At 38.1% G+C, this 23,628-nt stretch overlaps 1 protein-coding gene across 4 annotated transcripts; it reads left to right on the top strand.

Annotated features, from left to right (window-relative positions):
• Positions 1–4,252: 4,252 nt before the first annotated feature.
• On the top strand, positions 4,253–20,999 carry MSMO1 (methylsterol monooxygenase 1). Of its 4 annotated transcripts, none has more exons than XM_027513523.1 (6): positions 4,253–4,355; positions 8,625–8,910; positions 14,334–14,482; positions 15,407–15,533; positions 17,159–17,313; positions 20,028–20,999. In XM_027513523.1, the coding sequence occupies exons 2-6, from the start codon at positions 8,656–8,658 to the stop codon at positions 20,221–20,223; spliced, it is 882 nt and encodes a 293-aa protein (XP_027369324.1). In that variant the 5' UTR covers positions 4,253–4,355; positions 8,625–8,655; the 3' UTR covers positions 20,224–20,999. The 4 variants fall into 4 exon arrangements, with proteins under 4 accessions (XP_027369324.1, XP_027369322.1, XP_027369326.1 ...); XM_027513521.1 differs by having other exon boundaries at positions 4,305–4,427; XM_027513524.1 differs by lacking the exon at positions 4,253–4,355 and adding an exon at positions 4,467–4,528.
• The last annotated feature ends 2,629 nt before the right edge of the window (positions 21,000–23,628 follow it).

Here is a 23,628-nt window from a genome sequence, read left to right as displayed (position 1 = left end):
GCAGGCTACAGTCTGTGGGGTCACAAAAGAGTCCCAACAACTGAGCAATTAACTTATCTGTCAGTTGCTAATTGTAACTTTAAACACATTTCTTAACCTCTGACCCTTATTTTGTGTTCTCTAAAATGGCAACATAAGTATCTGTATCTTAGTTTTTTTTAATGTTGAGTTTCAGACCAGCTTCTTCACTGTCCTCTTTCACCCTCAAGAGGCTCTGTAGTTCCTCTTCACTTTCTGCCATTAGAGTGGTATCATCTGCATATCTGAGGTTGTTGATATTTCTTCCAGCAGTCTTGATTCCAGATTGTGATTCATCCAGCCTGGCATTTCGCATGATGGACTCTGCATATAAGTTAAATAAGCAGGGTGATAATATATAGCCATGTTATACTCCTTTCCCAGTTTTGAACCAGTCTGTTCCATGTCCAGTTCTAACTATTGCCTCTTAATCCGCATACAGGTTTCTCAGGAGACAGGTAAGGTGGACTGGTACTCCTATCTCTTTCAAGAATTTTCCAGTTTGTTGTGATCCACACAGTCAAAAGTTTTAGTGTAGACGGTGAAGCAGATGTTTTTCTGGAATTGCCTTGCTTTCTCTGTGATCCAAAGAAGTGGACTCAACTGAATAACAACAACAACAACAACAACAAAAAAACAATGAAAGTGTATCACTTACAAGGTTATTGTGGAGTTTGAAAGAAATGATGGATAGTAGTGTGCTTGAAATACCAAAGACCCTCCATGTTGTTGTTCAGCAGTTAAATTGTATCTGACTCTTTGAGACTCCCTGGACTGCAGCACACCAGGCTTTTCTCTATCAGCACTCCTCCACATCTGGAATTAGCTCAAACCCTTGGACCGCAAGGAGATCCAACCAGTCCATTCTGAAGGAGATCAGCCCTGGGATTTCTTTGGAAGGAATGATGCTAAAGCTGAAACTCCAGTACTTTGGCCACCTCATGCGAAGAGTTGACTCTAATGCTGGGAGGGATTGGGGGCAGGAGGAGAAGGGGACGACAGAGGATGAGATGGCTGGATGGCATCACTGACTCGATGGACGTGAGTCTGAGTGAAGTCCGGGAGTTGGTGTTGGTCAGGGAGGCCTGGCGTGCTGCAATTCATGGGGTCGCAAAGAGTCGGACACGACTGAGCGACTGATCTGATCCGATCATGTCCATTGAGTCAGTGATGCCATCCAACCATCTCATCCTCTGTTGTCCCCTTCTCCTGCTTTTAATCTTTCCGAGCATCAGAGTCTTTTCCAATGAGTCAGTTCTCGATATCAAGTGGCCAAAGTTGAGCTTCAGCATCAGCCTTCCAATGAATATTCAGGGTTGCTTTCCTTTAGGATTGATTGGTTTGATCTCCTTACAGTCCAAGGGACTCTCAAGAGTCTTCTCCAATACCACAGTTCGAAAGCAATCAATTCTTCCACATTCAACCTTCTTTATGGTCCAACTCTGACAGCTGTACATGACTGCTGGGAAAACCAAAGCTTTGACTATATGGACCTTTGTCAGCAAAGGGATGTGTTTCAATAAATTACCACTATTGTTGAAGTTCTCCGAACTGCCCATTTCTTTTTTTGTAATTTATTTTTTTATTGAAGGATAATTGCCTTACAGAATTTTGTTGTTTTCTTTCAAACCTTAACATGAATCAGCCATAGATATATCCCCTCCCTTTTGGACCTCCCTCCCATCTCCCTCCTCATCCCACCCCTCTAGGTTGATACAAAGCCCCTGTTTGAGCTTACCTTCTGTTTGAAGAAGCCTCCCAATTCTTCACTGGAAGGAACTGGGTTGAGCATATTTCTGTTCTGTTTTGTTTTTTGGAGTTATATCTATGTTTCCTTTCAGTTTTAAATCTCCAAGATTTAAAATAATCATTTGACCCTTTCACATACTTGCATCTTCTCTAATATCAAAAATAATATATCTTTAATGTAATAAGTTCCAAATAGGAAAAGGAGTACGTCAAGGCTGTATATTGTCACCCTGCTTATTTAACCTATATGCAGAGTACATCATGAGAAATGCTGGACTGGAAGAAACACAAGCTGGAATCAAGATTGCCAGGAGAAATATCAATAACCTCAGATATGCAGATGACACCACTTTTATGGCAGAAAGTGAAGAGGAACTAAAAAGCCTCTTGATGAAAGTGAAAGTGGAAAGTGAAAAAGTTGGCTTAAAGCTCAACATTCAGAAAACGAAGATCATGGCATCTGGTCCCATCATTTCATGAGAAATAGATGGGGAAACAGTGGAAACAGTGTCAAACTTTATTTTTCTGGGCTCCAAAATCACTACAGATGGTGACTGCAGCCATAAAATTAAAAGACACTCCTTGGAAGGAAAGTTATGACCAACCTAGATAGCATATTGAAAAGCAGAGACATTACTTTGCCAACAAAGGTCCGTCTAGTCAAGGCTATGGTTTTTCCTGTGGTCATGTATGGTTGTGAGAGTTGGACTGTGAAGAAAGCTGAGCACCAAAGAATTGATGCTTTTGAACTGTGGTATTGGAGAAGACTCTTGCGAGTCCCTTGGACTGCAAGGAGATCCAACCAGTCCATTCTGAAGGAGATCAGCCCTGGGATTTCTTTGGAAAGAATGATGCTGAAGCTGAAACTCCAGTACTTTGGCCACCTCATGCGAAGAGTTGACTCATTGGAAAAGACTGATGCTGGGAGGGATTTGGGGCAGGAGGAGAAGGGGACGACAGAGGATGAGATGGCTGGATGGCATCACTGACTCGATGGACGTGAGTCTGGGTGAACTCCAGGAGTTGGTGATGGACAGGGAGGCCTGGCGTGCTGCTATTCATGGGGTCACAAAGAGTCGGACACGACTGAGCGACTGAACTGAACTGAACTGAATGTAGTAAGTAGGACTCTTAAATCAGGGATAATAACCGACTTAGTATTACTGAGCACTTCCTGTATTCCAGATACTGTGCAAAGGACTTACATACATAGTCACATTTATTGTCACAAACTGTTATAATACCCACTTTAATAAGTACTGGATAAAATTTTGAGAAGTAAATTATCTAAGAGCACACTGCTAATAAGTGGCAAAGCTTGGTAGGTCTCACCCCATGGCATATGCTCTTAATCCTCCCTTAAAAGAGTGCAGCATGTTTAAACAGAGGGAAAAATAGGCTGCTTCCCAGTTACACCCACAACCTCAGTCACTGGGACTGTGGGTAGTGGTGGTCTGGAGCTAAGCTGGCCAATCAAAGGAACCCTAAATTAGGTTGCGGGTCTGGGCCTTTATACTCCCCCTGGGAAGAAAAATGCTTCATGGGAAAATGGCTTTACCCATACTCGGTTACTGAAGGCCTGCTTCAGTCCTGAAGAGACACACAGCATCTACCCCAGGATACCACAGGCCTCCTGAAGACAGAGCTCTGAGCACGCAAGGGACAGATCCCATTTCTATCCATTTGATATGACTTTTCTGTCGTGATACTTTACAAAGAACGTGGGTGTCAAATACATGGGACAGTTAGATGAATGGGTTGAGGGATTTCCTAAAGCAGATGGCACCTGGCCTGTTAGGCATGAGAGTCAGTCTGATCACAGCCATGAGAAGCGACAGCGTCCCGTTTGCACAAAGTCCTGCATAGAAAGTGCCTTAAACGAGAGCAAGTAGTGCCCTTGTGCAAATTTTAAAAGGCTCTCTTAAGCGAAAGCTTAATTTCGTGGATTACCCCCCCATCCGTGCACACCTCTGCATCCCCGTAGGGGCGAGGCGGCCGACCCTGGCAGCAAAACCAACTGCTGCGCGTTGTCTCTTCTAAACCTCCGACTCTTGGCTTTCCGTCCTCAAACAGGAATCGCGCTGCATTTGGAGTTCCCCATTTCCCACGTACATACAGGGGTTCTCAAAGGATGCTGGGGTTGGGACGAGAAAGAGGTCTAAACTTTCGGCGCAACAGCGTTAAAGGGGCGCCAGTGAATATAGCTCATAGTAAAGATTTCAGGGCCGGTGCGCCTGCAAACTCCCCGAGTTCGCATGCTCCTGGAAGGGGTCGCGTGTGCTGGGCGGGGCTGAGGTTGCTAGGCGACGTCTCAAGGCCCTGCGTCAGCCTAGCCCGGCTGGCGGACCAGCTACTGGCCGGACGCCTAGCTCTCACGATCCTCACTCCATCTGAGCAGCCAATGGCCGCGCTTCCAGTTCCGCGTTCTCATGAGTCACACGATGCCGGCAGATGCGTAGGCCAATCACGGCTCTCAGAAGGCGGAACGCAGCCAATGCAAGCCAATACCAGCGGAGGAGCCGGTCGACCCCGAGGGGTAGCGCCTAGCGCAGCTCTGGAGGCGGCGGCTGCAGTGGGTGGCGCGCAAGGTGAGGGACTGGGGTGGAGTGCCCTCGGTTGGCTCCCGCGTGTAGAGGCCGGGACGGACGGTCTGGCGGCAGGTATGGGTGAAAACGAGTGAAATCTCTTAATGTCGGAACCAGGCAGTGGTCACAGCACAGAGTGACCAGAATTCTACAAAAGGAAGAAGCAAGATCTGTTTGTATGCGCGGCGGGGCGCGCGGGTGGGAAGGGCGCCCTGGGAGGGTTCTAAAGGATGAATAGCAATTGGGCCGAGAACTATACCAGCAAGAGATGCTGTTTCGTGGCCAGAGAGGCCCGAAGCGGAGGACAGTCAGAGGCCTTGGGGCGTCAATACGGAGTGTGAGAGTAAAGGAGAGCAGAGGCCCAGGTGTTTCATCTTGTGGGGAGGCGCTCCCTCACACTGTAAGGGTCTAAAGAAGGGCTGAACCCTGTCTGCTGTTCGCATGAATGCTGGCGTCGTGTTTTAGAGGGAGGGTTTAAGAAGGGCACACATGGAGGTGCCAGGCGTCCGGGCCGGGCAAAGGCCAGGCACTGCTGGCAGGTCTCAGAGACAGGGAAACTTCAAAGTTTCTGGGAGGGAGGTGGGGGGGGGCGGGGCGGTGATACACAGACAACTACATTTCTTTTTTTCTGAGTCTGCCTCAAGTCAATCCAGTTGTGCAAGGATGAGAAAAAGAAAGAAAATTCGCTCGTTATTTCCCCTCTCCTCTCTTCCTTAGTACCTATTTTTTGCTTTTGTTCGGTTGGCAGTAGTGTATCCGTTTCCCTCCCTTAAATCTAGAGAGTAAAGTCCTGAGTGTTAATTCAACCAGTTGTTTCTAAGTTGGGAAGTGCTATCCAGGCAGCAGAGATAGAGATCCGGAATATTCTGCCCTAGATGACTAGGTAGTGGCATCAGTTCACAAAGTTAAAGTAGGCGGGAGGGAGTATGTAGGCAGGGTTGCAAGCAGTAAGGACCGAATTTTGGGACATGTTGACTTTGCCATGCCTCCAAACTGCCTACATTGGAGATGGCCAGTATACTTTTGGATAATCAGAACCTGGGGTTTTAGAGAGAGAGAGAGGATATCAGCATATTCTCACAACAGGGAGTAGATATGATCACTCCTGACAATCTAGAATAGTTGGAAGGAGTAAATCAAGCATCTCTGGGAAACTGTTCAGCCTCAATTCTTGAGTCTTTCTTTCTCAAAAGCTGTACCACAGACATACTAAATGGGAAACTGCTGTATCCTTTCTTATCTCCTGGTTGAGTCTCTAGAACTGATATTTCTTCTGCTCAAAACCACCCATCGACCCCATCCAGCCTACTTTACTCTCTTTTAATCTAGTTAAATTAGATTTAACTGCCTTCCCTCCACACTCCAGGTTTGAGTTTACATGCCTCTTTCTCTAGGATCTGTTCCCTGGGCCTCTCTGTTTTATATTTCCAACCTCTTATTGTTCTTATCGCAGATGTTGTGACAGTCTTGTTACTTCTTTGTATTCCTCCCTAGATTTTATGATTTGAATAAATCATATTTATTTTATGATTTGAATAAATAATATTTATTTTATCATTTGAATAAATCATATTTATTTATCAAGGGTGAGAGCAGCAGGAAGTGCAGTCGCCACAAATAGTACCACATGTTAGTTAAATCAGAGTGAATACATGTGAATCCCAAGAAGCGAGAAAGGCAGATATATCAAGATGAGAAGTATCAAATTTTCCATAAAGGCCAGATAAAATAAACTCCAAAATATTTTTGTTGGTTCTGGCAGCTGGGAAACTTAATGATTTTATTTAGTAAGAATAAATTCAGTGCATTGATTAGAATACAAAACTGATTTTAATTGCTAGAGAATGGATGTGAAATCTGAAAATGAAGACAGCCTATATGGAATACTCTTTCAGGAGGCTTGGGTGAACTTTGAGAATTATTCCCGTTACTATAGTATTTATTGTGTGCTTTATTATTTAGGATCACAGTATGATACAATGGATGAGAGCACAGACTCCCCCACTTAGTGTTTTGTAATTTGGGAAAGTTACTTAATCTTTCTAAACCTCAGTTTTTGTCTGTAAAATGAAAATAATAAAAGTGCCTACCTTGAAGCTGTGGTAAGGAGTAAAGTCTATACTATAGAGAGAGCATGTGACACTCTTAGAAGTTACTGGTGTATATAAAGCGCTTAATAATTGTTAGCTTCTTTTAGCTTATGTGTCACCTCAACATAAGTACTTCACATGTATCATTTCTTGGACTCTTTAGAAGAACTATAATTGTTATTCCTTATTTTTTCAACTTTATTGAGGTTCTGTTAGCAAAATGTACATTGTGGTAATTTGATATACATATACATCATGAAAAGATTCCCATCATCTACTTATTGTTATTATTCTTTACATTTTGCAAATAATAAAACTGAGGCTTAGAGAAGTTACTTAACTTGCTCAGGGTCTCACAGCTAGTAAGTGGTGTTGATTCAACATTATTAGATTTGGAATCTGCCTGCAATGGAGGAGACCCAGGTTTGATCCCTGGGTTGGGAAGATCCCCTAGAGAAGGGAATGACTGCCCACTCCAGGATTCTTGCTTAGAGAATTCCATGGACAGAGGATCCTGGCACACTACAGTCCATGTGATCACAAAGAATCAGACATGACTGAGAGACTAACACTTTCACAGTTTCATATATTATGCATTCAAGACATACCTAACTTTATTTTTTTTTATATTTCTAGGCTATGCAGTTTATCTGTGAGTTTTTTTCAAATTGTCACAAATCTCCCCAAGTTTTTCCAATTTGTTTTTTGAAAAAAACCTAAGTCTAAGTGGACCTGCCTGCACAGTTCAAAGCTGTGTTATTGAAGGGTTGGCCATAGTTGAGTGGGTTATGGGGTGGTGCACAAGGACAAAGGAGCATTTTAAACAATATTAAGAATGCTTTTGAGGCTTAATATATTTATTTTTAGAGTGGCCCATCATAATTTATAAACTAGGGACAGCAGTAAATATTTTTAGGAAAGTGACATTCTTCATAAGTTTCTCTGTTTTTTGATTTGGTGACCTATTAAGGTTATTTATAAGTAAAACATACTCATGAAAAAATTAAAATTATAAGAGGTATAAAATGGAAAGTAAATTGTTTTCTCCTCTTCATAACCCCTCCCTACCATGTATGCATATGCATTTTCTGTACATTTTCTGTTTGTGTGTTTCTCCTATGTATATATGTGTAAAGTGCATAGATAAAGACATAACCTTTTCACAAAAACATAGGTGAGGCTCTTCCTGTACATTCTGCAACTTGCTATTTCACTTAGATGTCTTTCCATGTAGAATATGTAGATCTTCCTCCTAGGTGGCAGTGTCTTGGGAAGGACCTGATAGAATTTATTTAATTCATTTCTTGTTGATGGCCCTAACATCTTGCTGTATTTTCCTTTGTTTTTGCTATTGTGAGCAATGCTTCCTTCAGTCTTAGTGTGCTCATCTTTGTGTACTTAAGTGAGAAAACTGCTGGATCAAAAGGTGTATTCATTTTGAATTGTAATAAATACTGTGGTTTTTTTCCTTAAAGAATAAACTAATCCTCCCATCAACAATGTACATTGGTGCTGGTTTCCCCAAACTGTTACTGCTAAGGCGCAGTGTGAAACTAAATTTTTGTTTTAGGATGCATTTCCTATTTGAGTCGAACTGAGCTGTTTATTTGCTTAGTATTTGTATGTATTTTTCTGTGAACTTTCTGTGAGTAGTCTGTCATTTTCTATTGGGTTTTTAGGCTTTTTCTAAAGCACTCATTGTAGCCTTTGTCATAATTCTTGGAAATATTTTTTCCAGTTTGTTGTTTGATCTTTGACTTTATTTATGGTTGTCTTTGTATTCCCAGTTATAAATATTTAGTATTTATGTAGTCATATTTGGCAGACTTTTTCTAAATAAGTTCTTAAGTGATACTTTTCAACCCAGCTATTGCTCTTTGAAATTACAAGTGTTTCCTGGGAGACCACACTGATAAATCTCCTTAAAGATGGCTTGAAATTTCTTATCCACTATTCTTTAGATGCTGCTGTTGAACGTTAACATGTGGCTTTTAAATCCTATCTACAAATGGAGGCGGTGATGACATCCTGTAGACTGGTGTTTTTAATCATGGGGTTAGGATGACCTGAGAGATTGGCACTCCTTTAGCAATTTAAAAATTAATCAGAAGCATTTTAAAAACTGTTATCTTATACTTTTGTTGTTTAGCTTGCTTATTTACTTATTTATTTATATTTACAGAATAATAAGGCTGTCTGCAAAGATTTGAAAAATGGCAACAAATGAAAGTATCAGCGTCTTTAGTTCAGCATCCTTGGCTGTGGAATATGTAGATTCACTTTTGCCTGACAATCCTCTGCAGGAACCATTTAAAAATGCTTGGAACTATATGTTGAATAATTATACAAAGTTCCAGATTGCAACGTGGGGATCTCTCATAGTTCATGAGGTCCTTTATTTCTTGTTCTGTTTACCTGGATTTTTGTTTCAATTTATACCTTACATGAAAAAGTACAAAATTCAAAAGGTGAGTATAATGGACTTACATTGGAATATTATCATTAGTCTTGTTGAATATTTTTAAAGTAAATATAATTTGTAACTGAAAATAGACTGTACCTCAGGGCTGTCCAATAGACATGTAATGAAGCCACATACATAATTTCCTACTAGAATATATTAAAAAGTAACAAAAGGGGGGGGAACCATGTTCACAATGTATTTAGTTTAATCCAGTAAATCTCAATTATATTTCAGTAAGTAATCAAAATTAAAAAGTATTTAATGGGATATATTGTGATCTTATTCTTACAATAAGTGTTCAAAATTTAGTGTATATTTTACACTAATTTCAGCTCATCTCAGTCAAGACTAGGTGTATTTAAAATGTTCACCACATTTCTAGTTGCTACCATATACACAGCACAACCCTAGGTCATTGCTGATAAGGTTTCAGAAAGAATTGGTTGAATTGTGCCTTCAATAGATGTGATGTTTATCTAATTTGAGTTTATAAGTTTTAATTAAAAGAACTTTTTATTGAGTTATAGTTGATATACAATAAATTAGTTTCAGATGTACAGCATTGCAATTCAGAATTTTTGTACATTATGCTCCACTTAACATTATTATGAAATACTGGCTATATTCCCTATGCTATCCTTTTTTGCTGTGCTTAATCATTCAGTTGTGTCCAACTCTTTGCAACCCCATGGACTGTAGCCTTTGAGGCTCCTCTGTCCATGAGTATTCTCCAGGCAAGAATACTGGAATGGGTTGCCATGCCCTCTTCCAGGGGATCCTCCCAACCCAAAGATCTCCCATATTGCAGGTGGATCCTTTACCATCTGAGCCACCAGGAAAGCTAACAAGGAAAATAACAAATAACAGGGAAGTAACAAGGAAGTAATAGCCTTGTTACTTAACTATTTTATATGTAGTAGTTTGTACTTCTTAATCTACCTCTATCTCACTCCTTCCCTCTTCTCTCTCCCTGCTGGTTGTAACCTCTAGTTTGTTCTCTATATCTGAATCTATGTCTTGTTTTATTCATTCGTTTGGGTTTTTTTCTTACATCTAAGTGATAACATACATATTTGTCTTTCTCTGACTTATTTCACTTAGTATAATAGACCTTCCAGGTCTATCCACATTGTTGCAAATGGCAAAATTTCATTCTTTTTAATGGCTGAGTAGTCTATTGTGTATATATAACCCATCTTCTTCCACCATTCATCTGTTGATGGACACTTAGATTGCTTCCATATCTTGACCATTGTAAAGCATGCTGGTATGAATGTATGGTGTGCATGTATCTTTCCTAATTAGTTTTTTTTTGTTTTTTTTTCAGAAATATACCCAGGAGTGGAATTACTGGGTCATAAGATAATTCTATTTTTAGTCTTTTGAGGAACCTCCATACTGTCCACAGTATCTGCACCAGTTTACATTCATGCCAACTGTATACTGAGGTTCCCTTTTCTTCACATCCTCACCAACATTTGTATTTGTAGTCTTTTGATAATAGCCATTCTGACAGGTGTGAGGTGATATCTCATTGGGATTTTTATTTGCATTTCCTTAATGATTTGTGATGTTGAGTATTTTTTCATGTGTGTATTGGCCATCGGTATGTCTTTGGGAAAATGTCTGTTCAAGTCTTATGCTAATTTTATATCAAATTATATGAGCTATTTTTATGTTTTAGATATTAATCCCTAATCAGTCTTGCAAATTAAATAACTTGCAAATATTTTGTCCCATTCAATAGTTGCCTGTGTTGTCAGGAGTTTCCTTTGCTGTGAAGACATGCTTTAAAGTTTAATTAGGTCCCATTTGTTCATTTTTGCTTTTGTTTCCTTTGCTTTAGGAGACAGGTGTTCCCATACAAATACTAAAATTATTTGTCCCAGTTCTAAAAAAAAAGCCAGTGTTGTTTTGATAGGGATTGTATTGACTATACAGATTATCTTGGGTAGTGTGATCATTTTAATAATAATTCAATTCAATATAACAGTTCTTCCAATCTAAGAACATGATGTATCTTTCCATTTGTGTTATCCATTTGTGTTTCTTTCATCCGTGTCTTAAGAGTTTTCTGAGTACAGATCATTCATCTCTTTAGGTAGGTTTATTACTAGGTATGGTATTCTTTTTGCTGAAATGGTAAATGGGATTGTTTCCTTAATTTCATTGTTAGTGTATAAAAATCTATTGATAGAGTTCTATATATTAATTTTGTATACAACAGCTTTACCAAATTTATTGATAAACTCTGATAGTTTTCTGGTGGTGTTTTTAGGATTTTTCATGTCATCTGCAAACAGTGACAGTTTTACTTCTTCCTTTCCAATTTGGATTCCTTTTGTTTCTTTTCCTTGTCCTATTGTTGTGTCTAAGACTTCCAGTACTATGTTGAATAAAAGTGGGCATCCTTATCTTGTTCCTGATCTTAGAGGAAATGTTTTCAGGTTTTCACCATTGACCTATGTTAGCTGTGGACTTATCATCTGTGGCCTTTATTATGTTGAGCTATGCTCCCTTTATACTCACTTTATGGAGAAGTTTTATCATATGTAAATTGTAATTTTTGAATAAGCTAGAAGGGAATCTTATGGGGATTCGTGAGTATTATTTTGCAGTTCACTACGATTCTTGATGTCTCAACTCTTCAGTGTTGTTAATATGTTAAGACTTTGATCAAGACTGTTAAGATTTTGTTTTTATTCCAAATATAGCATGGTATTTCTGCAGCATTCATGTCATCTTCCCAAAAATGATGATGTTCCTAACTTCTCAGTATTTGCTTCAGTACACTAAGTGTTTCTTGAGAGCTTGCATACATGGTACATCTTCTCAGTTTAAACATAGGGAAAATAATGAACTCTTTTAACTAAAGAGTTTGACACAGTTCTCAGGAAGGAGTCTGTACCATATTGTTAGACAAAGAAAGAATTTATCAACACTTGGTAAACCTATAATAGTTTCTAATGCTTACTATTAACTTTTTTTCAAAAAGTGATGCCAAACTCAGACTCAGGCACACAGTCCTGATGTAAAGTAGGCATTTTGGGAATGTTCATCTAAAGCAGACTGGTTGCACTCATTGAGTTCATGTCTGATGGCAGTCAATACACACATCCTCTGTAATCAGTCTCTTCACTTCGTAGCCTCTCCTGGTGAGTCTCAACTTTAAGCAACTATTAACATTGATCCTTTCTGGGGATACTGCATGGGGCCAGCTGCTTATAGACTCCAGGTCAAAGGAGGGAAGAACAAAGAGTAAAGGGAGGAATTAAAAGGGCTGTGGCCTAAAGAAGAGTATCCTGTTACTGTAAATAAAGGACACAACATTTCCGAAATGATTTTTATAAAAAGGCCTGCTTTGAAAGGCAGAATTGTGTTTGAGTGTCTTAAGTTCTCATGCGTGTTTGGAATTCTCATGCATGTTTGGAATTTGGACTGCAGTGGGTCACCCACTGCATTATTTATGGGGCTGATTGGTTGGTTGTATGACTGACTGTCCAGGCCAAACTATCCCTCTCTGCCTTCTGCCCTCTACAGTTGACTCACTGGTCAGAGGTGGTAACTTTTTCAGAGAGAAAGGCCTGTTTCAGTTAAGATTTTATGAAGACTCCAGAGAAAAATGTGACAAAAGAAAGGACAAGCAATAATCTAGTTTACAACTAGTTACTTATAAACAGATCGAAAGCCTTCAAGTCTGTGCTTAGCATATGTTTCTTGAGTTTTGCAACCATTAAAGTCCCTGCTTTGAGATTTTTTAATAATAAAATTAACTGAAGATTAATCAATACAAGTTTTCACAATATAAAGGGATTTAAAAACAAGCCAATAAGTCAGTATAAGTTAATTACAGAGTTATGCATTTTGAAGGCAGATACCCTGAAACACTGACACTGGTGGAACAACACCAAAAATTCTGCTTTGAAATAGAATAGACAGTTAATGTACATGCTTGCTAGGGGGAAGGGTGGTATTCACTTCTGTGAAAGTAAAGAAATGGACCTTGCAGGATTTTTTTTTATTTATGTCATACATCTTAATAATTCTCTAGGAACTTTCCTCAAGGATTTATACATTAAAAACATTCTTTCTGAAATCTATGACCCTCGTAAATAGTAAACCATGTGATTTCTTTGTAGTTATAACTGACATCAGTGTTAGATTCTAGCCAAGGTATCACCAGTTACTTAAACATAGTTCTTTGGGGAAAAGAGTGGCTTTTCCCACCCAAGCCAGAACCTTTCATTTATTTTGTCCCCAGTCACAGACTGGAAGTTCAGAGGAGAAAGGTCAGATCATGCTCAGAGCAGAAATAGACAATTATAAAGTAATCTTGCCTAATTCCTTCATTTTATTGTTGAGACTGAGATATGAGCTTCACAGAGACCCTGAGGTTAGAATCAACTCTGATTACCAGTTGAACTCTTCCTTTTTTGTCAGGGAAGGAAGCTCTTCTAAAGAATTTCAGGAACAATACTGGAACCCTAGATTTTAGTTCGTCACAAGTTCTGCTAATAACTGCCTGTGTGATCTGGGCAAGATGGTTGACCTCTGGGCCTCTGCTGAGGTCAGTGGTTTCCATTGTAGATTTCTGAATTTAGGAGTAAGGACATTTAAAAGAGCAATGACTGTTTATTATTTACTATCTTTTTGTAAAGCCAAAAGCACTTCTTAACTAAGTACAGCCCTTTGAATTGAATACATATTCACTTTTCTTTATGGCTTGCTGAGCAAGTTGATAATCCTGATGGGGTTTTGTGAACATTTCTCTACATTGATCACTTCCTCATTTGACTTTAATCTGTGAACTTCATCTGTTCCCATTCTTTGGGAACCACCGGACACATTTGTTTCTGGAGTTCTTTCAGCTCAGAGAGTTTCTAATTCTGTCAATGTGTATGAAGAAAAATGCACTTATTTCTGGGAATGAAAACCACTGAATGGTGTTGCCTGCCTGTGTAGTAAGGCTTTCAATGCTGTGTGTATAGCTCCCTCAGCATTTGGGAGAACTCAGCTGTGATTGTAGCATGACACATCTACATGTCTTCATCTCTGGAATTCCTGATAAAAGTAAATGATCCGTGGGCAGCAAAAACAAGACTTACTTATTCTGTAGTGTTGCTTAAAGATCATTCGGACCATTATGCCTGGGCCTGAGTTTTGACAATTTCTTCATCTGTTTATAGTAGTGATAATAGCTGTCAAGAATTTAGAATATTGGGAGTGAGTGTTATAGTTCCTGGGCCTTAGTTACTGTAACTTAGCAATTATAATACAGAATCTACATAACATAAGATTAATTAAATAACATAAATTCCAGGTCCCATATAGACATTAGAGAAAAATCTAAGAATTTACTTTTAGTTTTCAGGTGAAACTTCTGATAGCAGAGGCTAATACTAAACGTTTTAATTTTTTTCTCCATAGGATAAACCAGAAACATGGGAAAACCAATGGAAATGTTTTAAAGTGCTTCTCTTTAATCACTTTTGTATCCAGCTTCCGTTGATTTGTGGAACTTATTATTTTACAGAGTATTTCAGTATTCCCTATGATTGGGAAACAATGCCAAGATGGTATGTAGATAAAGATTTGATTTTTATACTCAGTTATGGTTTATCATCCAATTAAAATATCCTTAGTATTACCTTCTTTCTTCATTTGGTTAATGTTTGCTCTTAACTTTGAAGTAAATAAAATATAGAAAACTACAGTAGAAACTTGAAATGTTCCCATTTTTATGTGTTTCTATATTTTAATATCTTTATTGGAGGGTGAGTTTCTTACATCAGAAGTTTCCATGGCATCCTTTATATGATTATGTACAGGATACAGGGGCTTATAGCAAGAAAAAATATATTTTAAGTCTAAAATGAATGAAAAAAATGAGTGAGGGTAAAGTTTATAAAAATTGTGTCCATATAGACACACACACACACACACACACACATATATATATGTATGTATATTATCTGAGCATATTTATGTTCAAATAATTTTTGTATTCTAGCTTTCTGTTCTGACGAAACCTGAATACAGATGTACAATATATAGATATGTGCTTTTCCTATTACTCTATATGCAACATATAAGAGAATTTGTGTATTTGTTCCTATATAAATAAAATACTTTTGCCTATTGCACTTACATGCTTCTCTTTGGCAGAAGAAAGTGATTTTACTATTATGAGTAGTAAGTCCTTTATCAGTGTTACTCTTTGCCTAGAAATTTTGAGTTTTCTTTCTTAGCTCTGATTTTATAACTTTTTTTTTTTTTATAATAGAATTGGTATGGTGGTCAGCCTCTTTAACCCTTCTTCAGGTGGTATCATATATCTAGCTTGTATCTATATGTATTGTTTTGAGAATTTGTTGATCAATATAACCAGTTAAGTCAAGATAGTATTTGATTTTATGCAGTGTCCAGCAGTGATCCTAGGTAAAAGTCTAGATTGTTTTAGTAAGTTATTTTATCCTCATTACAGTATTTTCATCTTAAAGGTACATGCTTTTGGCAAGATGTTTTGGCTGTGCAGTGATCGAGGATACTTGGCACTATTTCTTGCATAGGCTTTTACATCACAAAAGAATATATAAATACATTCATAAAGTTCATCATGAGTTTCAGGTATGTTCGAATTATATTTAATATATTTTTTACTCTTTGAGGCAAAAATGTTATTTTTTTTAAAGAATCTGAACTTAAAAAAAATTGTCAGTGATGTCTTTATTTCATTTTCCTTTGCATGATTGTTTAGAATACATACACACATAAACATGAACACAAAGCTAGTTCTACAGATTTTTTTCTAGTATCCTGATTTTGTGGTAAATTGAGGCCTGAAAGAAAAATAATTCATTTTTGTATTTTGGTTCAGAGCACTGTACTCACACAGCTGGGTACCTGGCAGTTTGATGGAGGCTCTAATGCTGTTATGATTATTTAAGTGGGACCCCAAAACAACAAACCTTGAATTATTAAATTTCTAAAACAATTTTCAACTTAGTTTTAATGCTTTTCCACCTCATTGCTAACTTCTTCCCACAAAACAGGGTTTTTGTTTTTTTTTTTTTTAATCAGAACTGCTTTGTTGTTAGCTTTGTCAGATTTGTTACGCTGGTATGTTCTGCATTGATCCTGATTACCTGATATGATAAATCAAATATCCCTATCTTGACAGAACAAATTCAGGTGCATAAACCAAATGTAGAATTCAAGCCAGTTGTTTTAATGCCTTTATCTCAAACCATTAAAATAGATCATATTAAGGACATCCCTAGCCCTTTTAATGTTTGGTAAAAACAGAGAGATATCTTTATTGAGAATTACTGTTAATGTTTATATAGGTATGACTAGATATACAGTTGACCCTTAGTATCTATGGGTTCTGAATCCATGAATTCAACCAACTAAATATGCACATCCTCTGGAAACCCTCATTGAAATATTTGGGGAAAAAATTTCAGAAAGTTCCTAAAGGCAAAACTTGAACTTGCCTTGAATGGGCAACTATTTACATAACATTTAAATTGTGTTTACAACAGTTACACAATTACATAGCATTTATATTGTATTAGGTCTTGTAAGTAATCTGTAGATGATGTATATGAGAGGATATGCATAGGTTATATGCAAATACTGCCAAATACTGCCTTTTCATTAAAGTTCGGTGTCCATGGAGGTCCTTGAACCAATCCCTTTAGAATACTGAGGGATGACTGTATTATCATAACATATAGAAGGGATATAGTATTATAAAATGATATGCACAAATAAATTAAAAATACCTATGTATATTAGGGTTCTTCCAAGAATCAATTGGAGATACATACACACAGATTTATTTTAAGGAACTGGCTCATGCAGTTGTGGGGGCTGGCAAATCTGAAATCTATAGGGCAGCTAACTGGAAATGCAGGAGAGACTTGATGTTGCAGGCCTGGATCTGAATTCCTATGGGCAACAGGCTGGAAAGCACACAGGTTTTCTGTACTGTAGTCTTGAGCATTCCTTCCTTCCTTGGGAAGCCTCAGTCTTTGCTTCTAAGGCCTTTAGCTGATTGAATGAAGCCCACCTGCATTATGGAGGATCCTCTTTACCGATTTAAGTATTAAATATTGATCACATCTAAAATAGACCTTCACACCAAATCTAGACTGGTGTTTGACCAAGCAACTGGGCACCATGGCCTAGATAAGTTGATGCATAAAATTAACCATCACAATATATTAAGCAATTCTTATTTATTTTAGGCTCCATTTGGAATGGAAGCTGAATATGCACATCCTCTGGAAACCATAATTCTTGGAACTGGATTTTTCATTGGAATCATGCTTTTATGTGATCATGTTATTCTTCTTTGGGCCTGGGTGACTGTTCGTTTGATAGAGACTATTGATGTCCATAGGTAAGGTTTGGTTTCTATTCAGGTAGAAGGTATCATAAAATATCCTTTCTTCATGGTCATAGATTATCTTTCTTTTTTTTTTTAATTGAGATGTAATTGACATATTGTGTTTTAGGTATACAGTGTAATGGTTTGATATATATATTGCTGATCCATCTTTATACATTGTTATAATTTTTTGTGTGTGTGTGATGAGAACTTATAAGATTTACTCTCTTTGCAACTTTCAAATTCACAGGACTGTTGACTTCAGCCTTTATGCTCTTCATTACATGCCCAAGGCTTATTCATCTTACAATTGGAAGTTCATACCTTTGACCACTTTCACCCATTTTACACACTCATAGTCAATGTCATAGATTATGTTTTTTAAGTAGACTAATAGTAAGAGAAGTTAAACATTGTTAATGTTACTGTTTTTAAGAAAACAGGAGAACATAATCATTGGGACAAATTCAAATAATAGACTTTTTTTTTGCATTCTTGTCTATAACTGTTGTCATTTTTATGGTGAGATTGTATTCATGTATTATTTGGGAAAATGAAACAAAGTTTTTGGAAGTGCTGCAAAACTGCTCTCCAAAGGGCCCCTCTTTACATGCCCAGCAGGAGCCTGCAAGAATGCTTTCCCTGCTTCTGATACCTTTTCCAGCCTGGACATTACAGTCTCGTTAATCTTGGTTATTAGGAGAGCAGAGAACCTTCAGGGCTGTGATCTGTGTTCCCCAGGGACTGGTGAGGCTGCACGCCTGTGTGCTTGTTGACAACAGTTATTTTCTTCCTTGAATTAGCTTTTATTTCCCTTGCCTACTTTTTGTTAGATTATATGTTTTATAACCTATTATGAAAAAAGTGAAAGTGTTAGTCACTCTGTTGTGTCCTACTCTTTGTGACCCCATGATGTGTAGCCCATCAGTCTCCTCAGCCCATGAAATTCTCCAGGCAAGAATATTGAGGGATGGAGTGGGTAGCCATTCCCTTCTCCAGGGAATCTTCCCAACACGGAGATTGAACCCAGGTCTCTCCTGCATTGCAGGCAGATTCTTTACCACCTGAGCCACCAGGGAGACTTATAACATTTTGGTTCACGTGTAAGCTTTGTTCAGTTCAGTTCAGTTTGTTCTCTCAGTCACGTCTGACTCTTTGCAGCCCCATGGACTGCAGCACGCCAGGCTTCTCTGTCCATCACCAACTCCTAGAGCTTGCTCAAACTCATGTCCGTCGAGTCAGTGATGCCGTCCAACCATCTCATCCTCTGTCATCCCCTTCTACCTTCAATCTTTGCCAGCATCAGGGTCTTTTCTAAGGAGTCAGTTCTTGAATCAGGTGGCCAAAGTATTGGAGCTTCAGCATCAGTCCTTCCATTGAATATTCAGGACTAATTTCTTTTAGGATTGACTGGTTTGATCTTGTAGTCTAAAGGATTCTCAAGAGTCTTCTCCAACACCTCAGTTCGAAAGCATCAGTTCTTCAGGGCTCAGCTTCCTTTATGGTCCAACACTCATATCCATACATAACTACTGGAAAAATCATAGCTTTGACTAGGTGGACCTTAGTTGGCAAAGTAATGTCTCTGCTTTTTAATATGCCATCTAGGTTTCTCATAGCTTTTCTTCCAAGGAGCAAGCATCTTTTAATTTCATGGTTATTACATGAAATTACAAAGTAGGTAACTTTGTTACATATGTTGTAAATATTTTCTCTTCCATCTGTCATTTCAGTTTTAACTCTTGATGGTTCTTTTACGGTACTGAAGTTTTAAATTTTTATATAGTAAAATCTATCAGTTTTATTTTTTTCTGGCTTTTGGATTTCATGCCTTGATTGAAAAGCAGGTTTAATGTTCCTGAAACACTGTTGAAAGAAATATATTTGTGGTTTTAATAAAAAATTTGGTTAAATAGTATAATTCAGGCCAGCAATTATTTTATTCTTCTGTAATGACCCTTTGGAGAAGGAAATGGCAACCTACTCCAGTGTTTTTGCCTGAAGAATCCCAGGGATGGAGGAGCCTGGTGGGCTGCTGTCTATGGGGTCGCACAGAGTCAGACACGACTAAAGTGACTTAGCAGTAGCAGCAGTCTTAGGCAGAGAAGTGGTAGATGATGTGTCCTTCTTTCTTTCTTTCCATTGCTCCTTTCTATTTCCTTCCTTCTCAGCCTGCTCAAGGGAGGGAAGGATTGGGGTGATTCAGACTGGTATAATTATAGATATCAGATTTTAGACTTGTAGTTAGAAATAAAGACAGGTACTCTAAAAAGAAGTTGCAAACAGTAATCCTCAGATTTAACCTTTGTAATGCTTGGTGCTAATTTTGTACAACTTTTCCTAAAAGACATATGTAGTAGTATGGGTGTTACAAGTTTGGTAAGCAAATTCCTCTAAAAGAGAAAAAATTCATGAAAATCTGTGTCTAAGAATTCATTACTATAATCCTTCCTTCATCTCCTGATTGTAATATCAATATTAAAATATTAATATTACATTAATACTACATTAATATTCTATAAATTGTTCAAGTTTTTCTTTAATTACTGAAAGTGGTTTCTAGAGTATGTACCATTTGCTGTGAACTTTTGTACACATCAGAAATAAGTGACTTAGGTACAGTGGAATGTTATTTGAATGGTTAACAAGCATATTATGGTCAATGAACAAGTTAATTATTGAAGGTGTACTTACTTCCTTAATAATCTTTATCATTTTCATTTCAGTGGTTATGACATTCCTCTCAACCCTTTAAATCTCATTCCTTTCTATGCTGGTTCTCGGCATCACGATTTCCACCACATGAACTTCATTGGAAACTATGCTTCAACATTTACATGGTGGGACAGAATTTTTGGAACAGACTCTCAATTTAATGCCTACAATGAAAAGATGAAGAAAGTTGAGAAAAAGACTGAATAAGCATGTCATATAAACCTTCCGGAAAATATGCATTTCCTGAATTGAAGCTAGTAGCTAACATTGCTTCTGGGGAGCAGAAATATACATATGACTTGGCCACTAAGTGATTAAAAAGACTATTAACAACTTTTAATTAATTTCCTAGTGGGAGCTTTCATATATTTAAATACAGTTTTCCTGAGGAAGCTTTAAGGGCCATTTTGCTAATCTTACAAAAAGGATTTAAGTAACGGAGTATTAATTGAAGTCTTTCCCCCAACATTGTACCATGGGCCTGAAGCCAAAATTGGTCTTTAAACCTTTTAAATATATAGTGGCCATTTCAGGAACTCTTGGTAGTGGTGTTGGCCTCCTATTGAACTTACCAAAAAGGTATTTACCTTTTTGGAATTTGAATAAAAATCAAATGCCATGGATTGAACTATACCAGTCTGTACAGTATGAGTGAGTGCCGAATCCCAGAGTAGCCACTGCCAGGAATTTCTTATCTGGAGCTGATCAGTTCGAAATGACTCTTTGGGAAGTCCTTTTTGATTACAATGTACCACTGTTATCTATAAATTAAGGCATTTATGAATTGATGTAAGACTCTTTTAGTCTAAAGGTTTTCAGGTTACTTCAACTTTTTAAAAAAATCGAGCTTTATTTCTGCTATTTCCTCTTTCATTTTTGTATATCAAGTTTTCATTGTACTTAAAGCAGTGTCCTGAAACTGTGTACTGGCTTGCTGTATTTGCACTTGCAGCTATTGAAATAAATGTGATTTTGTTTGATTATTCCGTTTCCAATTTAAAACATCATTTTTCACCTTTTATTTATTCTTATCAGGAAAAGTATAAAAATCACTAAATTATTGTTTTGTAACAAAAGGAATAATTTTATCTTTTTAAATGCTTCATTTCTTAAACTTTTTGACAGTTTCAACATGTATTTATCAGGCTATTGTGGGAAATTCTGTTGACCTAATAAAATGGAGGATACTGAAATAGCTCATTACTCCACTTAGAAAATATACAGATGGGAGAATAGAGACAAACTTTATGGGGCTGACTTAATTTCAAATAGGTAGCCCAGTGGAAAAAATCCACCTGCCAGTGCAGGAGACATGGGTTCAATCCCTGGGTTGGAGAGAGCCCCAGGAAAAGGAAATGGCAGCTCATTCCAGTACTCTTGCCTGGGAAATCCCATGGACAGAATAGTGAGGTGGGTTACAGTCCATGGGGTCGCAAAGAGTCACATGACTGAGCACATGTACATGCACCGTTTTTTGTTTTTTTTTTAATACTTATACAGTAAAGAGGTTCAAATAAGGACTGAGAAAGTTACAGCTGAGACTCTGGCTGTTGTTTGGTTGCTAAGTCATATCCCACTCTGTAACACCATGGACTGTGGCATGCCAGGCTTCCCTGCCCTTCATTATCTCATGGAGTTTGCTCAAATCATGTCCTTGAGTAAATGATGCCATCCAACCATCTCATTCTCTGTTGCTCCCTTCTCCCGCCTTCAGTCTTTTCCAGCATCAAGGTCTTTTCCAATGAGTCAGCTCTTCACATCATGTGGCCAAAGTATTGGAGCTTCAGCATCAGTCCTTCTAATGAATATTCAGGGTTGGTTTCCTTTAGGATTGACTAGTTTGACCTCACTGTCCAAGAGACTCACAAGAGTCTTCTCCAACACCACAGTTCAAAAGCATTGTTTCTTTAGCACTCAGCCTTCTTTATGGTTCAACTCTCACATCTATACATAACTACTGGAAAAACCATAGCCTTGACTAGATGGACCTTTGTCCACAAAGTAATGTCTCTGCTTTCTAATATGCTGTCTTGGTGTGTCATAACTTTATTACCAATGAACAAGCGTCTTAATTTCATGGCTACAGTCACTGTCCAGAGTGACTTTGAAACCCAAGAAAATAAAAGTGTCACTGTTTCCATTGTTTCCCCATGTATTTGCCATGAAGTTGTGGGACTAGATGCCATAATCTTAGTTATTTGAATTAAGTTATTTGAGTTAAGCCAGCCTTTTCACTCACCTCTTTCATCTTCATCAGGAGTAGCTCTTTAGTTTCTCTTCACTTTCTGCCATTGAATTGGTATTATCTACATATCTGAGGTTGTTGATATTGCTCCCAGAAATCTTAATGCTAGCTTGTGATTCATCCAGCCTGGCACTGCACATGATGTACTCTGCGTGTAAGTTAATAAGTAGAGTAGCAATATACAACCTAATGTACTCCTTTCCCAATTTTGAACCAGTTGGATGTTCCATGTCCAGTTCTGTTGCTTCTTGACCTGCCTACAGATTTCTCAGGAGGCAGGTCAGGTGGTCTGGTATTCCCATATCTTGAAGAATTTTCCATGGTTTGTTGTGATCCACACAAAGGCTTTGGCATAGTCAATGAAACGGAAGTAGATGTTTTTCTGAAATTCTACTGCTTTTTCTATGATCCAACAGTTGTTGACAGTTTGATCTCTGGTTCTTCCGCCTTTTTTAAAGCCAGTTTGTACATCTGGAAGTTTTCGTTTCACATACTGTTGAAGCCTAGCTTGAAGGATTTTGAGCATTATCTTCCTTGAATGTGAAATGAGTGCAATTGTATGGTAGTTTGAACAATCTCTGGCATTGCCCTTCTTTGAGATTGTAATGAAAACTGACCTTTTCCAGTCCTGTGGCCACTGCTGAGTTTTCCAGATTTACTGACATATTGAGTACAACACTTTAAGAGCAATATCTTAGGATTTGAAATAACTCAGCTGGAATTCAGTCACCCACACTAGCTTTGTTGGTAGTAATGCCCACTTGACTTCACATTCCAGGATGTCCGGCTCTAGATTTGTAGCCACACAATAGTGGTTATCTGGATCATTAAGACCTTTTTTGTACACTTTGGTATATTCGTGCCACCTCGTCTTAATCTCTTCTGCTTCTGTTAGGTCCTTAGCATTTCTACCTTTATCATGCCGCATCTTTGCATGAAATATTCCCTTGGTATCTCAAATTTTCTTGAGATCTCTCATCTTTCCCATTCTATTGTTTTCTTCTGTTTCTTTGCATTGTTCACTTAAGAAGGCTTTCTTATTTTTTTGTTTTGTTTTGTTTTGTAGTCTTGTTTATTTTCTTTCATTTTTTTTAAAATTTTATTTTATTTTTAAACTTTACAATATTGTATTGGTTTTGCCAAATATCGAAATGAATCCACCACAGGTATACATGTGTTCCCCATCCTGAACCCTCCTCCCTCCTCCCTCCCCCTACCATCCCTCTGGGTCGTCCCAGTGCACCAGCCCCGAGCATCCAGTATCGTACATTGAACCTGGACTGGCGACTCGTTTCATACATGATAGTATACATGTTTCAATGCCATTCTCCCAAATCTTCCCACCCTCTCCCTCTCCCACAGAGTCC

The sequence above is a fragment of the Bos indicus x Bos taurus genome, chromosome 17 (assembly GCF_003369695.1).
Source record: "Bos indicus x Bos taurus breed Angus x Brahman F1 hybrid chromosome 17, Bos_hybrid_MaternalHap_v2.0, whole genome shotgun sequence".
In the NCBI taxonomy this organism is placed as follows: domain Eukaryota; kingdom Metazoa; phylum Chordata; class Mammalia; order Artiodactyla; family Bovidae; genus Bos; species Bos indicus x Bos taurus.
The sequence above is the reverse complement of the archived record's forward strand: the minus strand, read 5'-3'. Positions and strand labels throughout refer to the sequence as shown.